At 44.6% G+C, this 15839-nt stretch overlaps 1 protein-coding gene across 1 annotated transcript in view; it reads left to right on the top strand.

Annotated features, from left to right (window-relative positions):
• Positions 1–15839, top strand: part of LOC123748325 (macrophage mannose receptor 1-like) — a 418517-nt gene that overhangs the window by 378453 nt on the left and 24225 nt on the right. Inside the window, exon 6 of the mRNA XM_069316575.1 lies at positions 7676–7765. Within this exon, the coding sequence (XP_069172676.1) occupies positions 7676–7765 (90 nt within the window). The remainder of the gene's footprint in view (positions 1–7675; positions 7766–15839) is intronic.

Raw genomic sequence — 15839 nt, 5'->3', positions numbered from 1 at the left:
GCTGCGGTTGTTGCAGGCACAGCTGTCGAGGTTGTATGTAAGGTACGATGCTGGTGTTGATTGTTTTGATCAGATTGTGGACTGCAAGGCGCGTATATGCGGGTTGCGGGGTGAGTGGGCGGAGAGTGTGCGTGTGAGGGTTCGTGTAAGTGAGAGGGTAGACGGGGAACGGATTTCTCCGTTTCTTTTAAGTAAAGTACGGGCCGTGCAGGACTCTGTTCTTTTTACGGCCCTGCAACGTCCGGATGGGACCGTTGTTTCGGACACTGGTGGCGTGTTGCACTATGTTCGGCAGGAGTTGGCAGCGCTGTATGCAGAGGTGGCTGGGGACACCGCGCTTGCGGAGGATTTCTTGGGTCGGTGCGTTCCTGGGTTGTCGGTTGCGAAGTGTGCTGGTCTGGTAAAAGAGGTTTCCTTGGCGGAGCTGCTTGTGGTGGTGCGGTCGTTTCGTTCCAGGAAGGTGCCGGGTTCGGATGGTCTTCCTATTGAGTTCTATGTCATCTTTTGGGATGTGTTGGGGGATGTTCTGCTGGAGGTGGTCCGGTCTTGTCTTCGGGAGTGTGTTCTGCCTTTGTCTCAGTGCGTTGGGATTGTGCGGCTTCTCCCGAAGCCGGGCGATTTACGGTTCTTCTCGAACTGACGGCCCATTATTTTGTTGAATGTAGACTACAAGATCCTGTATAAGGTCTTGGCTGGTCGGTGTCGCAGTGTTGTGGCGTCTGTTGTCTCTGTGGAGAAGTTTTGTGGTGTTCCGGTCGATCTTTGTTGCATTGCAATGCATTGTTTCGAGATGTACTTTTGTACGTGTCTCGCTCGATTTTGTGTTTCGTGTGTTGGGGAGGGTGGGCTTTCCGCCCTTGTTTGTTCGTTGGGTGCGCATGTTGTACGCTCAATGTTGTAGTCAGGTCTGTGTAAATGGGTTTTTGAGTGATTCTTTCCTTGTGCGTCGCTCGGTGCGACAGGGTTGTCCGCTTTCGATGCTCCTGTATATCGTTTTTCAGGAGCCTTTTTTTCGGGCGATCAAGGGATGTCCCTTGATCGTCCCCCCCCCCCCCCCGTTTGCCGTTGGGTCTTCGTTTGCCTATCTGCGGTTATGTGGATGATACCGTCCTGTTTGTGGCCTCGGAGGGATCGGTTGGGGCGGTACAGGTTATGGTTGAGAGGTTTGAATTGGCCACTGGGGCACGGGAAAACCGTGCGAAATCTGCTTTTCTGGGTCTTGGTGGATGGTCCTCTCGCCGTGTGTGGGTGGGGTCGTGGTTTCCGGTTGTCGCTTCTATGCGGGTTTTGGGGCTTACCTGGTTCGCTTCCTATGAGCGGTCCTTGGCTTGCAATTGGGATATGGTTTCCCAGAGTGTCGGTGTTGTGATTGGGTTGTTGGCTGTGCGCCCGTTGATGATTTATCAGCGGGCGCTGCTTGTAAATTGCAAAGTTTTGTCCCGGGTCTGGTTCGTGGCTCGGTACTTCCCCCAGGATCTTAAGCTTGCTTTCGGGTTGGAACGCCAGGTATATCGTTATGTGTGGTGTGGTCGTTACCACCCGGTTCGCCGGTCGACGTTGGTGTTGGATGTGCGGGAGGGTGGGGTGGGCTGTGGGATATTTGGGGCTTGAATCTGATTATTTAAATATTAATGTAGTAAATTAAATTACGAAGGACCACCCGCTTTTATAGTAAAGAGGGAAACTGAGAATTTCTGATCATTAGATAATTCCTAGATGAACCAGTAACTATGGATAAAATACTAGTGAATATGATCATATAAAAAATTAATGGGCTGTATAATTAAATGAATCAAACCCTCAAACACCTACATTGGGGGGTTATTACTGGAGGTAAGTACGTCCAGGAACTAGTGTGGTTCGTTCACTAATCCAATTAATAATAATCTAATCCTATAAATTATAGTGAAACTGATGTCATTACCATGAATGGGAACATAGATTATAAGTATAGTAATGAGAGTCACAATAAACACATGTTGATCCTGAGGAATTCTGCATATAAAGAATTGCAATAAAATTCATGAATGAATATAAAAATCTTAGCTTAAAGACGATTCCTTTATGTAAGCCACGGCGTTTCCTCTAATTCTCTGGACTCGGCTGGCTGACGAATGGGACGGATTAACATGAGAGAAGGCGGCAGGGAGAATTCTTCTCACGTGCTGCAAGACAAATATTTACAGTAGCAACTAATTTAACTACTGAATCTCTATATTCAAGAAATTGAAAGTTACAGGTGGTAAAATTAATAACCTGTTATTAGATGTTATCGTGCGTCATAACGGTCAATCACCCAGCTACTACAAAACTCTTTAAAAGATGCATCACATAAAGGGAGTATACTTAGCTGAAAGGGCACTGTATAAGTTTTAAGATTGCCGTAATTCGCGTCCCCAGGCTCCGGCTAGGCCTATCCTGGATAGTGGCGCGCTTCACTGGCTGGTCACGTGCCGTCAAGAACCAGGTTAAAGGGTTCCTTATCTGACACCAGCACCAGCTGAAGATATTATCTGCAAGGTTATTCACGCCTCACAGTGGCGACTTTCATCTGAGGATGGATAACGTCTGCCCTAATGGCTGGGCAATGGCGTCTCCTTGTGAGTACGGTATGCACAGGCCTGCCTTAGAGCGGCTCTCCACGTGTACTGAGTTGTTCCTCCTCAACCCACGCCGCGTTCATAAAACAAATTATTATCACGAACATTAATATTTCTCGCATTTACGCTTGAAACGTTGAAGACTGGACGGGTTTATTATTTAGAGGAGGAAAATATTATTATTTACCAATTTAAGAATAGTAAATATATAAGGGAGAGGAATTAATGTCTCCCCATGGCATTCACTGGTGACGTTAACTTTTATTATGAGATAATCGCTATGTCTCCAACGCTCTATTCGGCTTTTAGTTGGAGGTCATTTCATCTGCAATTAGTTATCATACAGAATGCCTTAGTTATGGAGAATCGAATTTAATTCTCACATACATTGGATATAATGTGTTTATTGTAAGGAAATCTGATGCAATACTGACGTCTGATGACGTGAGAATTCTAGCCTACTGCACAGATGAAATTATTAGTACATGAGAATTCTACGTGGTGTTAATTTTACTTGCTACAATAATTAGTAGAGTTAGTAATAAGTAATAAGAATACAACAGTGTTGTATTCGGTGTTGGAAATATCCAACATGGGCATTCCTGATGTGTTCATGAGGGCTCGGGCGCATTTCTGGGTCTCGTTGTGTCAGGGGTTTGAGTTGGGTGGGGGGCTCAATGGTTTGTGTATTTATTATTTATTATTGCTCTGTTCGGTTTAGCTATTTGGTGTTTGTAGGGAGGCAGCAGTCTGTACCCCCCCCCCCCCCCCCCCCCCCCCCGGTTTACTCTTGGGCGGTGGCGATTCTTCGGGAGGTCTGCCGTTGTCTGGGATTCCTGTCCTTGTCGGTCAAGGCGGTGTATGGGGTTTTATTTCGTCGTGTTCCAGCGCGGGTGGAGGGTTTGTTCCCGTGTTGGGATTGAGGGAATGTGTGGGCGGCGCTGGGGGCTCGGATTCTGGCTCCGCAACAGCGGGAATTGTTGTTTCGGCTCTTGCATTTGTCGTTGGCGACGAATGCAAGGTTGTGCATGCTGGGCTTGCGTGCCTCTGACGCATGTGTGCACTGTGGTCTCCCTGAGACAGAGTTGCATGTCTTATATTTTTGCGGGCGTTTGCGGGGTTTGCTTGATTGGTTTCGGGACATGTTGGTTGGGGTTTGTGGATCGGGGTGTCGGGGTGACCTTTTGAGGTTTTTGTTTTTGTCCTTTCCGCGGAGGTCGCGCCGGGTTCGAAATACGCTATGTCTTCTTGTTGCTGACTTTGTGTATTGTGTGGTGGTGGGTCGGAGGGAGGGTTATGGGGTTGCTAGGCTTTTAGGTTTTTGAGGGGCCGTTTGCTGTTCACGTGGTGGTGGGTGCAGTGTGCGTTTCCGGGCGAGTTTCGTGGTTGGTTCACGGGTGGGTATGTGCGTGGGGATGCTTTTGGGTGAGTGGTCTTCTGTTTTCATCCTAGTTCCCCGGCCCTCTGGTGGGCCTCCTTGGGGGGGTTGTGCTGGGTGTGTGTGTGGTTGCTCTGGTGGTTGTGTGTTCGGTTTGGTGTGTGGGGTTGTGTGTGTGTGTGTGGGTTTGCTTCTTTGCTGGCTCCTGCGTGGGCCGGCGCTTGTGCCATGTGTGGGTTGATGCGGCTGTTTTGTTACTTATTTTGTTGGTGTGATTGCTGTTTTTCCTGGAAGTGTGTTTGTTTGGGGTACGTTTATCTCGGTGCTTCGTTGTTCGCCCCGGATTCTTTCTGGGGGTTATCATGTAGTTGTGCCTGAGCCTTGGCCGTGATTTGTTTTTATGTTACTTATATGATTTGTGTGTGTAGTGCTTATGCTTTGTGTTATTAATGTACTTCTGTGCATTTTGTGTGTGTGAGTGTCTGGTTTATTCTGTGTACGTTTTTTGTGTCTTTCCATGTCCGTATGTGTCCGTTTGTTGTATGTCCATTATTATGTTTCATTTTGTATTCGAACTTATGTACTTGGAGTTTCTAAGATCTTGTAATGCAATGTTTTCTTTTGTACCTGTGTTTATTATTATGTTTTTGTTGTTGTGTTCTTGATATTATGTTCATGTCTTGTATCTTGTGCTATACTTTGTATATTTCTTTTATAAAAATAAAAAATAAAAAAAAAATGTCCTGATTAATTGACGAATCTCCGCGGACCTCACTATTTTTATTTTTTATTTTTTTTTTACATGCAAGCAGCAGGTATAAGGCAATAAATACAATAAAAAGAACAGAAGAAACAGAATAAGCAAAACAAAAAACCACCGGCCAGAAGGACCAACAGCACAGTACAAAAACAAACATCAACAGAACACAAGACAAAATAGCTTAAACAGGCTAGCAATACACAAAACACAATAACACATAAAACAAAACAAACAAACATCATAACACATAGGGAAAGCATAAGGAGAACAAATAACAAAAAGACAAACGTAAAAATGCAAAATTATAAAATTATATAATATACAACAAGCCAAGAAACAGAAACATAAGCCACACATGGCACAATAACAACACAAACAATAAACAAGAACATGCACAACTAACCACTTGCAGTGCAAGAAATAAAAGGAGAGGCACAAGCACAGAACACACTAGGGCAAACATCATAGCCAGAGGGGCACATATTACAACAGAAGCAAATGAACAGAGAAGCAGGTGATGATATAGCTACACACAAAGTATGTTAAAACATGTAAGGAACACAATAAACAGGGACATTGAGAAAACTAAAAATAACACCAGCCTGAAGGGCTCACAAGAAATACAACGCATAGCAGAACATACCACAGGTCCCATGCATACACTAGACACACAGCAATCACACAAACTACTCAGATTGTTCATACTTTTCCGGCCACTCCGCCGCCAGGAAACGAATACAATACGCCTCCCAGAGCAACATGATGATGTCCGGAACAGGGTGAGCATGGGCCGTACGAGGATCAGGCATCAAGTCCCGCACACCCTCAACAAAACACCGAGCCTGCGGAACCCAGATGGTCGAGGGGCACCACGGAACAGGCTGCACGCGGTCAACAAAGTAAAACGACAAAGGGTTTTTCTTCCTATCATACGCTACGCCGGAGTCCAAGACGATTGGTAGGGACTTCCCCCTACGGTGCCGGGCAACGGGCAGCGCACTTGCAGCCTCCTTGGCAGTTCCACAGGGCTCTACGGCAACCACCGGACGTGTCACCTGCAGGGGCCCCCCACGCCGAACATCCTTCTTCAGCAACAACACAAGGTCACGGCCCGCACCAGCACCCACACCACCTACATCCGTAGGAGCGACCACCCCCACTGCAGAGAACCTTCTGCAGAAGAAAGAACAGGAGGTGAATCATATGCACAATCGTCGTCATCAGCAGGCACATGGACGTCAGCAACCACCATCGACATAGATCGCGAAGCACTCGAATCCACCACATCATCGCCTGAAGACCCACCAGCATCGAAATCGTCCACATCGGCCCAAGCAGTAGAAGAACGCCAGGACCGTTTGGGCTCCGGCCGCACATCCTCAGAGCCACAGGCTGACCCAAAACCACGGGCTTCACAAGCCGTGCGAACCGATGCCTGTCGCATGAGGGCAGCAGCCTCAACCGCAGGGGAAACCGGGCCGCACACAACAAGACGCTACGCAGCCCCCCCAGCACTCAGCTCAGCCGAAACACCCGGCGAAGGCCCAGGGCCAGATGCAGCAGCAGGAGACAAGGAAGACGAAGACGTCGACGACACGCAGAGACCATCTGGAAGACCCCCGGGAGCAGCTGTGACAGCAACAATGGCAGGAAGATCAGCCGACGGCACCGGAACACCCGGAGGAGGAACCGCACCATCAGGAGGACTGCTGGGCGACGCAGGGGGAGCCGCAGCAGCCAACAGGACGTCAACATCCTCGCCCACGGAATCCACCCCAACAGGGAGCAGCGGGAAATCATCCTCCTGGAACAGGAGGATGTATCAGCAGCCTCAGAGCACCCGGCAGCCTGATACCCCAACAGGCCACACCGAAAGCAGGCACGGGGTTGCCAGGCATAGTAAACCCGGACGTAGTATCCCAGAAGCCGGACCAAAGAAGGGATGTCAGACCTCAGGCGCATCCCAAGGGTACGAATGTTCGTCTGCATACCCTTATACCTCCCTGAGGACAGCGTGTGCACCCGCACACTTACGACCGCGCCAAACTGCTGGAAGTAACGCCGGAGTAGATCTTCGGGAAACTCCAAGGGTGCCCCGTGCACACTCACGTAGGTCAAGGCACCTCTACGGTCTGTAATGGTCACAGAGCCGGCACCATCCGGCAGCGAAGAGGAACGCCCCTCGTAACGGTGGAGGAAAGCACGATACACCTCCTCCCCCGCCAACTTGATAATAACCCGGTAAGCAGTTACTAGCTCAATTCCGTAGACGTCGTCGACCGGGACACGGAGCATGTCACACATGACAAGCTCAACTAAAGGATAGAAAACACGGCCCGTAAACTCCAGTCGCACGGAATTTACTCTCAACACAGGAGGGAGAGGGACCCCCATCGCAAGCTTGCGACGTCACCACCAGCCAAGCAGCAACTGCAGGGAGGGTGGGGACGCCCACACCCCCTGGCGACGAAAAACGGCAAACACCCCACACTACCAGAGGCCGGACGACACGTCTGTACCTCACGGCAGCTCCAGATGCACTCACGGACCTCACTAATTGTGTGTCTCCCACCGGCGGCGGCCTACTACTGCCGTATATGTATGTATGTGTGTGTGTGTGTGTGTGTGTGTGTGTGTGTGCGTGCGTGCCTGCGTGCGTGCATGCGTGCGTGTGTGTGTGTCGGTGTTGGTATATTTGATGAAGAATTATACAAAAAATATTAATAACAATAAAACAATGGCCATATCGAGTTTTAACTCTAGCTTAGCTCTCATAGAGACCAGTAAATTGTTCTGTCCAATTTGCTAATTACTTAGTCAATAAAGTTCTCGAATTCGCTAATTACTTAGTCAATAAAGTTCTCCAATTTCCAGTTTAGTGATTAAAGTATAAACAGACATCTATATAGCTGCTCACCTGTTGTTTCTTTATTCCAGCAATGGAGAGCAAATCGTTCTGGCTGGCCGGATCGGATATGATTACAGAAGGAACCTGGCTGTGGACCAGTGGAAGCCCTGTTCCTATGGGTATGTTAAAACACACACACACACACACACACACACACACACACACACACACACACACACACACACACACACACACACACACACACACACACACACACATGGGTATGATATGGGCTCTGTACTCGGTCCTATCTTGTTTCTGATATATGTAAATGATCTCCCGGAGGGTATAGATTCATTTCTCTCAATGCTTGCGGACGATGCCAAAATTATGAGAAGGATTAAGACAGAGGAGGACTGTTTGAGGCTTCAAGAAGACCTAGACAAGCTGAAGGAATGGTTGAACAAATGGTTGTTAGAGTTTAACCCAACCAAATGCAATGTAATGAAGATAGGTGTAGGGAGCAGGAGGCCAGATACAAGGTATCATCTGGGAGAGGAAATTCTTCAGGAGTCAAAGAAAGAAAAAGACTTGGGGGTTGATATCACGCCAGACCTGTCTCCTGCAGCCCATATCAAGAGGATAACATCAGCGGCATATGCCAGGCTGGCCAACATAGGAACGGCATTCAGAAACTTGTGTAAAGAATCATTCAGAACTTTGTATACCACATATGTCAGGTCAATCCTGGAATATGCAGCCCCAGCATGGAGTCCATATCTAGTCAAGGATAAGACTAAACTGGAAAAGGTTCAAAGGTTTGCCACCAGACTAGTATCCAAACTGAGAGGTATGAGCTACGAGGAGAGACTACGGGAATTAAACCTCACTTCGCTGGAAGACAGAAGAGTTAGGGGGGACATGATCACCACATTCAAAATTCTGAAGGGAATTGATAGGGTAGATAAAGACAGGCTAATTAACACAAGGGGCACATGCACAAGGGGACACAGGTGGAAACTGAGTGCCCAAATGAGCCACAGAGATATTAGAAAGAACTTTTTTAGTGTCAGTGTGGTTGACAAAAGGAATGCATTAGGAAATGATGTGGTGGAGGCTGACTCCATACACTGTTTCAAGTGTAGATATGAAAGAGTCCAATAGGCTTAGGAATCTGTACACCTGTTGATTGACGGTTGAGAGGCGGGACCAAAGAGCCCACAGAGCCCACACTCACAGAGTTGTAGAGTTGTACTCACAACCTCATTAGAGAAAGGGGGAGTGAAAAATAAGAAGAGGGGGAACAAGTTCCTGAAGATTGCATACACCAACATAGATGGAGGAAGATCGAAGATACTGGAGTTAAGTGATGTAATACAGCTGCCGACACCAGACATTGTTGCACTCACGGACACAAAACTTGAAGATGTTATTTTAAATGAGGTCATATTCCCAAGGGGCTACTCAATTTGGAGACAGGACAGAAAAATTAGAAGAGGTGGTGGCGTTGCTGTGCTGGTGAAAGAACACCTAAAGGTGAAAGAAATAATGACTGCCCATCCACAAGAAGTTGACATAATACCACTAGAGATCTGCCATCAGGATGATAAACTAATGATCATAAATGCATATAGTCCACCACCAAGCAGCACATGGTCAAAGGAGGAGCTAGATAGTAAACAAGAAGGTCTAATAACAATAATGAGAGATATCATAGCGAGAGCGGATAACGATAGATCACGACTGTTGATAGTCGACGACTTCAACTTGAAATCCATAGACTGGAAGCATATGAAGCTAAAACAGAAGATTTTTGGACTGGTAAATTTGTAGACCTTATCCTGGAAACATTCTTGTATCAACATGTTAAACAAGTTACAAGGATGTGGGAAGGGGACGTTCCCTCCATGCTAGATTTTATATTTACCAGGAAGGAGGAAGAAATATTTGACATCCAGTACCTTCCTCCCTTGGGTAAGAGGAACCATGTCTTTTTGGGAATAAAGTTTGCAATGCGTTATAATCTGGAAGAAAATAAGAAGGTTGATGTAATTGAAAAACCTGACTTTAGGAAAGGACATTATGGCAACCTTAGAAATTTTTTTAGTGAGTATAATTGGATTGACTTGTTGCTAGGCAAGGAAGTGAATGAGATGTATGTCAAATTTTGTGAAATATATGATAAAGGCACACAAAAATTTATACCAAAACAGAGATGAAGAACTAGGAAACAGGATTGGTTCAACAGGAATTGCGAGAGGGCCAGAGACCAAAAGACACAAAAATGGAATCAATACAGGAAGAGGCCAAACCCCCAAACATACCAGTGATACAAAGATCCGAGAAACAACTACACGGCAGTGAGGAGAGAGGCAGAAAGAAATTTTGAAAAAGGGATTGCAGACAAATGTAAAACAGAACCAGGTCTATTCTATAAATTCATAAACAACAAATTGCAGGTAAAGGATAATATTCAGTGGTTGAAAATGGGAAATAGATTCACGGAAAATGAAAAGGAAATGTGTGAAATATTAAACGAAAACTTCCAAAGTGTGTTTGTACGAAATGAAATCTTCAAGGAACCAGACACAATAAGAATTCCAGAGAACAATATAGAGCACATAGAGGTGTCTAGAGACGAAGTGGAAAAAATGCTCAAGGAGCTAAATAAGAACAAAGCAGTTGGTCCAAATGGAGTTTCACCATGGGTTCTGAGAGAATGTGCACCTGAGCTAAGCATTCCACTTCAACTGATTTTTCAAGCATCCCTGTTTACAGGAGTTGTAGCTGATGTGTGGAAAAAGGCTAACATAGTTCCAATCTACAAAAGTTGAAGCAGGGAAGACCCCCTAATTATAGACCTGTATCATTGACAAGTGTAATAGTCAAAATATTGGAAAAAATAATTAAAACTAAATGGGTAGAACACCTGGAGAGAAATAATATAATATCAGACAGACAGTATGTTTTCTCGATCTGGAAGATCCTGTGTATCGAATTTACTCAGTTTCGATGATCGAGCAACAGAGATATTACAGGAAAGAGATGGTTGGGTTGACTGCATCTATCTGGACCTAAAAAAAGCCTTTCGACAGAGTTCCACATAAGAGTTTGTTCTGGAAACTGAAAAATATTGGAGAGGTGACAGGTAAGCTTCTAACATGGATGAAAAAATTTCTGACTGATAGAAAAATGAGGGCAGTGATCAGAGGCAATGTATCGGACTGGAGAAATGTCACAAGGTGAGTACCACAGGGTTCAGTTCTTGCACCAGTGATGTTTATTGTCTACACAAATGATCTACCAGTTGGTATACAGAATTATATAAACATGTTTGCTGATGATGCTAAGATAATAGAAAGGATAAGAAACTTAGATGATTGTCATGCCCTTCAAGATGACCTGGACAAAATAAGTATATGGAGCACCACTTGGTAAATGGAATTTAATGTTAATAAATGCCATGTTATGGAATGTGGAATAGGAGAACATAGACCCCACACAGCCTATATATTATGTGAGAAATCTTTAAAGAATTCTGATAAAGAAAGAGATCTGGGGGTGGTTCTAGATAGAAAACTGTCACCTTAGGACCACATAAAGAATATTGTGCGAGGAGCCTATGCCACGCTCTCTAACTTCAGAATTGCTTTTAAATACATGGATGGCGATATACTAAAGAAATTGTTCACGACTTTTGTTAGGCCAAAGCTAGAATATGCAGCGGTTGTGTGGTGCCCGTATCTTAAGAAGCACATCAACAAACTGGAAAAGGTCCAAAGACATGCTACTAAGTGGTTCCCAGAACAGAAGGGCAAGAGCTACGATGAGAGGTTACCTTGAGGTTACCTTGAGGTGTTTCCGGGGCTTAGCGTCCCAGCGGCCCGGTCGTCGACCAAGCCTCCTGGTTTCTGGACTGATCAACCAGGCTGTTGGACGCGGCTGCTCGCAGCCTGACGTATGAGTCACAGCCTGGTTGATCAGGTATCTTTTGGAGGTGCTTATCCAGTTCTCTCTTGAACACTGTGAGGGGATTGCCAGTTATGCCCCTTATGTGTAGCGGAAGCGTGCTGAACAGTCTCGGGCCTCTGATGTTGATAGAGTTCTCTCTCAGAGTACCTGTTGCACCTCTGCTTTTCAACGGGGGTATTCTGCACATTCTGCCATGTCTTCTGGTCTCATGTGATGTTATTTCTGTGTGCAGGTTTGGGACCAGCCCCTCTAATATTTTCCACGTGTAAATTATTATGTGTCTCTCCCGCCTGCGCTCAAGGGAGTACAGATTTAGGCTCTTTAGTCGGTCCCAATAGTTTAGATGTTTTTTTGAGTGGATGCTAGCAGTAAAGGAACTCTGCACGCTCTCCAGGTCAGCATTTTCTCCAGCTTTGAAAGGGGGCTGTCATTGTGTAGTAGTACTCCACTCTAGAGAGCACAAGCGTTTTGAAAGTATCATCATCGGTATAGCATCTCTAGTGTGAAAAGTTCTTGTTATCCAACCTGTCATTTTTCTTGCAGTTGTGACGGCTACTTTATTGTGTTTTTTAAAGGTAAGGTCTTCCGACATGAGTACACCCAGATCCTTTACATTGCCTTTTCGTTCTATGTTATGATTTGCCTGAGTTTTGTACGTGGTTTCCGTTCTTATATTTACATTTTTTTCCATAGCGCATGAGCTGGAACTTATCTTCGTTAAACACCATATTATTTTCTGTAGCCCATAGGAAGACCTGATCTACATCTAACTGGAGGTTTGCCGTGTCCTCTATGTTGCCTACTCTCATGAAGATCCTAGTGTCATCTGCAAAGGATGATACATTGCTATAGGTTGTGTTCTTGTCTATGTCCGATATGAGGATGAGAAAAAGTACTGGAGCAAGCATAGTAGCCTGGGGGACTGAGCTCTTCACGGTTGATGGGCTGGATTTTATTTTTGTTGACTATTACACATTGGGTTCTGTTGGTCAGGAAATTGTAGATCCATCTGCCTATTTTTCCGGTAATTCCTTTGAACGCATTTTATGTGCAATAACACCATGGTCACATTTATCAAAAGCTTTTGCAAAATCTGTGTAAATTACATCAGCGTTTTGTTTGTCTTCCATAGCATCTAATGCCATATCATAGTGGTCCAGCAACTGAGACAGGCAAGAGCGCCCTGTTCTGAAACCATGTTGTCCAAGGTTATGGAGATGCTGTGATTCCATATATTTTGTGATCTTACTTCGTAGCACTCTCTCAAAATTTTTTATGATGTGCGATGTTAGTGCTATCGGTCTGTAATTTTTTGCCTCTGCCTTATTTCCTCCTTTATGAAGTGGTGCTATCTCTGCTGTTTTTAGTATATCAGGAATAACGCCAGTATCTAGGTTTTGTCTCCACAGAATGTGGAGGGCCTGCGATAGTGGTTTTTTACAGTTCCTGATGAATATGGAGTTCCAAGAATCCGGGCCTGGTGCAGAGTGCATAGGCATACTGTTTATGGCTTCTTCAAAATCCAGTGGGGATAGGGTGACGTCTGATATATGATTTGATGTTGGTATCATACCCTTGAAAAATTCATTTGGGTTATCAATCTTTAGTGCGTTTAATGGCTCGCTGAAAACAGAGTCGTACTGCTTCCTCAGTAGCTCGCTCATTTCTTTGTTGTCATGGGTGAAAGTTCCATCTCCCTTTCACAGGGGCCCGATACTAGATGTGGTTTTTGATCTTGATTTTGCATAGGAGAAAAAATATTTCGGATTTCTCTCTATTTCACTGATGGCCTTTTGCTCTCTTTGCCTCTCCTGGGTTTTGTATGATTCTTGTAGCTTGAGTTCAATTGTTTCTATTTCTCTACCTAACCTTCTTCGCCGTTCTTGAGATAGGGTGCGACTCTCAAGTTGTTCCGCGATTCGTTTTCTTCGCCTATATAGGGAACGACGTTCCCGTTCCAATCTGCATCTCTTCCTCTTTTTTCTTAGAGGTATGCGGTTTGAACATATTTCTAGTGCTACTGAGCTTATTTTTTCCAGGCACTGGTTCAGGTTTGCATTTTCTAGCTGTTCTTCCCAGTTTATTTCTGTGAAGTCCTGGTTTATTTGCTCCCAGTTTATCTGTTTATTATTGAAGTTGAATTTGCTGAAATCTCCTCCAACGGGAATCTGGACTGGTTTTGAAGGTCTACTCCCCATGGTTGTCATAACTTCAATTAAGTTGTGATCTGAGTAACAGGTATTTGTAATCATTATGTTCCTGATCAATTCATCATTATTAGTGAAAATGAGGTCCAGCGTGTTCTCCTTCCTAGATGGTTCTACTATTTGCTGGTTTAAGGCAAACCTGTCACACATCCGTAGCGTGTCATTTGCATGTGACTGTTCATTTAGGCTACTTCCTGGTATTCTTTCTGATATAACTGTATTAGCCAGGTGCTTCCATTTCAGGTGCGTAGGTTGAAGTCCCCAAGCAGGATGATGTTGGGAGCTGGATTTGTGAGGTTTTCCAAGCAGTGTTCTATTTTCATTAGTTGGTCTTTAAACTGCTGAGGGTTTGCCTCCGGTGACTTATATACAAGGACAATAACTACATTTAGAATCTCTGTTTTGATTATCAACACTTCCACCATATCATTTGAGGTGTTTAGCAGCTCAGTACAGATGAATGTGTCTTTGATGTAGAGGCTGACCCCACCCTGAAGCCGGTGTTTCCTATCACATCTGAAAAGATTGTACTCTGAGATCCATATTTCACCATCATGGTAGTCCTTTGTGTGGGTTTCTGTTAGTGCTACAAACACTGCATTTGCCTCATGAAGGAGACCATCTATAAAGTGAACTAAAGTTGGATTTGCGTGTTTTTATACCCCTGGATGTTGGAAAATATAAATGATGTTATCGTGTTAGTGGAAGTGCTAGATGCCTTACTTGGTGTTAATATCTGAGGCTCTGGTAAGGAGGCCACTGTGTTTGCGTCCAGGGTGTGTTGTTTTGGAAGTGATTCGTCCAGTTTTGGTAGTAGGACGGGTGTTGTGTGGTGTAGTACCTGCGTGCTTATTGATAATTTGTATTCCAGTCTTGTGGGTATCTCCCTTCCCCTCTGTAATCATGTAGTGGTTCCATCTGACTATTTATCTCTCTTATTTTTACTACACTGTTTCTGCCTTCCTCTAAAAAATTTCCAGTAGTGTCATATTGATCTTCCCGTCTATAACGCTGTGTACCTCTCACGTGGAATTCCGGACACTGAAGATTGTAGCAATTTTTGTCCCTAATTGAAAATTGACATAATTTAGGGTGGAAGTATCTACACCCTGTTCCAAAACGACATGTACCCCTCGCCAACATGTTCTTGCATTTCCGAGGATGCAGAAAATGGCATTTTGCTCCAAATTTTCCATATTTGCATATTCCTGTCGCGTAGAATTTGCAAATGTGTTCCGGTTTTGCGTTTTTCAAGGTATTTATATCTGTGTCTGTCTTGTCTACCTCTTTATTGGAGCCATCTCCGTCTTTCGTCCCAAGTCCTTCATCTATGCACTCTGTCTCACTGTTGCTCTCATCGTTTATATTACCTGGCTCTGCAATATTGCTGTTATTTTGTACCACAATACCCTCTTCCTCCACACTACTACTGCGGTTCTCTAAACTATCTGTTCCTGAGTTTTGGTCGTTATCCAATGTTGTCTTTTCCCAGTCCGCATATATCACTGGTAGCTTATCTGTGAATGATAATCTCTGTGACTCGGGAATGTTTTTCATCAGTTTAGTTATGTTCTCTAACATTAATCTGTCATCTTTGCAAACCCAGTAAATTCCTTGCCTTTTTGTGCATCCTGGAGATAATTCTGTACAGACCAGGTGGAATCTTATGTTACAGATGCAACACTTGACGCCTACATTACGTTTTCCCAATACTCCCGAACACTCGCCACACCTCTCCATTGTCTGATGTATTGTATTGTATTTGTGGTTCACTGTGTGGATCACTTGTTGATGTCAGTCCATTTAACTCTTTATAAAATTATATGTATATATTTATATATTTATAATATTATATGTACACCGTATATTTATAATATTATGTATGTTATTTTGTTCAAACTTTATGGCAGGTACTTAGCGTAGGGTAGCGAAGCTGGTCCCCGGTCGGTACAGGTGACCTCTTGTTGTCCCAGGTTGATATCACCAGTTTCCAGTTACTCGATTTATAACACTGATTTATTCTTTGCTTGATTTCTTACAAGGAATTTTCCGCCTTATTTCCGGCTTGCAATGG

Source organism: Procambarus clarkii, chromosome 84, assembly GCF_040958095.1.
Source record: "Procambarus clarkii isolate CNS0578487 chromosome 84, FALCON_Pclarkii_2.0, whole genome shotgun sequence".
Taxonomy (NCBI): Eukaryota; Metazoa; Arthropoda; class Malacostraca; order Decapoda; family Cambaridae; genus Procambarus; species Procambarus clarkii.
Note: the sequence above shows the minus strand (reverse complement) of the source record. Positions and strands in the feature narration are given on the sequence as shown.